Raw genomic sequence first — 2,390 nt, 5'->3', positions numbered from 1 at the left:
ATCAGTTTACCTCAAAGCAAATGTTTTGGGGAGGGAAAGGGAAAGAAATTTTTTTATATTTTTTAGCATTTTTTTAGTGTCATCATATTACAAACTTGTTAAATGTTCCTTTTATAAAATAGTTTTAAATTTTGGATGTCAGTGCCCACAAAAACACAGGACAGTAAGTATACACACATTCACTTGATTTGGCCGGCTTCTTTTTGCAGTCTGCTTAACAGGATAGCTCTAGGGTATTGTGTCCTCTTTAGCTGTTAGTGAAAGTCTGGGAAATCAGGGGCTGTAAGTTTGCTGTTAAACAAAGACTTAAGAGGAGATAGATTGGGGCTTCAAGCAGGTCAGAAACAGACAGAGGTCTCTCCCTGAGAATGGATTAGGTGTGTGGTGTAACATGGGAGAACCTGAGATCGGATGCCCAACAGTGTTGTGTGAAGGGGCCCAGTGGAAACAGGGATGAGCACTGAGCTCACAGCTGGCAGCTCCCCTTCCATGCCAAGCTGCAGCATTCCTACAGGAGCTTTCCTGAGTACCAGGCTCCATGTTGGATTTACCGTGTATTCTATAATGCCTCCCTTTCCCCTATGTGTTCAGCTAGATTTTCATCCCCAGGAACATGGATGCTGTCTGACATATTCATACTTCAGAACTAGATAAAAGTCACTAAAAGCACAAGATAAATCTCCCTGGTGACACTATATACACTTAGGGAGTCCTACCAACCTAAGACAGTTAAAGATGGTGCAGAATTGAGGATCCAGAAGCTCCTGGACCTCTTAATTAGATGCTTCTCTTCCTGAATCTTTTCCTGTTAGACACATTCAGAGTGCTAGAAAACCTTGATTCCTATGGACCCCTGCTCCCACATTGGACATCACCTGCCTGTTTCTCTCACAGGTACAGACTCTCTAAGTTGCAATTTCATTGTCAAGCATCGAAACTCATCTGGACAGTGCTCAGTGAATGGAAAGTCTCTCTTTTATTTTGATGATGAAAAACAGGAGGAAAATGCCACTGAGGTGTGTGCTGATTTGTACCAAAGCCTGAAAGACACTTTTGATAAGATCATGAAACTGGAATCAGGGCTATTCAAGTCCAAGGGTAAGTATGAGACAGAATGCAAAGATAGAGACTATAGATAAGAAAGAGATAGAACAGAGTTTATGTAGAAAGGGAGTTGTGGATGTATCTGCATAAAAGAGCTGACTGTTGACCCAACCTCAAGGTACATGGTAACTAATGTGTAAGAAACAGCAAGCGAAGGAGGAAAGAATACAGATTCCTAAGTGTGCAGAGAAAGACTGGACCATTGAGGAGGTGATGGTTCTATGAAGGGTGGAAGGTGATATTGTTTTGTGTCGTTTGCAGGTAATAATCCCTTGCAGATCAGAATACAATCTCAATATCATCAAGGAGAATTCACTGATGGATGCTGGGCCTTCTCTGTTGATGAACAGTATTCTTTCTACTTTTATCCAAAAAACATGACCTGGAGAGAGGGTCATCCTGATGCCATCAGGACCATGAGGCAATGGGAGAGCAACAGGGAACTTGTCCAAAGTCTCAGGACACTCTCCAGGGGAGATTTCAGTCACTGTCTCAAGAAACTGAAACACTCCAGAGAAATGCCACGTAAGAAGTTAGGTAGATAATTACAGGGAAACATACACAGGGTGGGAAAGACATGGCAGTTCTCTTTAAAAAGCTGATGACTTCCTTATATGGATGTGAGCATGTGTGCACAATGGAAAATTTGATCAACTGAGTGAGTGGTTCATCGGTGGTCTTCCTGTTTTTGGAGCCAGTGGTGGCCATGAAGATTTCTCTTTCTCATCTAACCTCCCAGTCTTTCTCATTTCCTATTAACCAGTGGTCCAGGCTCTACATGGCCTGCTAATGAGCCCCAAGTCTGTGTGCATCACTGCAAACTTCCAGCCTTTTCATCCTCAGTTACAGCTGCCCTTCCACCATCACTTTTGAAGGCCTCATTATCATTCTCTGGCATGATTAAACACCTCCAATTATGCCAACTTCCATAAAGTTCTAACCACAGTAAAATATGGCATATTTTTTAATAGTTCAATTGATATGTGCTTTATTTCATAGTAAAATAAACTCTCTAAAGACACCTTACACACACATCCTATTCATCTTTCTATCTAGGGTCTGGGGAAAAAGTTATCCACATGAGTTCCTCGGGCTGCCGAGAGAGAAAGGGTTGATGATGGAGGTGTGATGTTTTTAGCTGTATCCACATTTTTTTCTGACTTTTAAAGGATCAACAATGAAGACGCTGGATACCACCCAGCCTAAATATGGCACCCACAATCAATCTACAGCAAATACCACCCAAGTTACTTCTGGCACCCTGGGTCTGAGTTTCACCTTGAAAG

General features: G+C 42.1%; 1 protein-coding gene across 1 annotated transcript; it reads left to right on the top strand.

Moving 5' to 3' along the window:
- Positions 1 to 894: 894 nt before the first annotated feature.
- LOC114615635 (histocompatibility antigen 60b-like) lies at positions 895 to 1,514 on the top strand (the record flags this gene model as incomplete). The annotated part of the gene is made up of 2 exons (XM_028761313.1): positions 895 to 1,098; positions 1,366 to 1,514. Coding segments are annotated over 2 exons (353 nt in total), but the record flags the coding sequence as incomplete, so codon positions are not given.
- Positions 1,515 to 2,390: the final 876 nt, after the last annotated feature.

The sequence above is a fragment of the Grammomys surdaster genome, unplaced genomic scaffold (genome assembly GCF_004785775.1).
Source record: "Grammomys surdaster isolate TR1022 unplaced genomic scaffold, NIH_TR_1.0 127630, whole genome shotgun sequence".
Taxonomy (NCBI): Eukaryota; Metazoa; Chordata; class Mammalia; order Rodentia; family Muridae; genus Grammomys; species Grammomys surdaster.
This window is presented reverse-complemented; position numbering and strand designations above follow the sequence as displayed.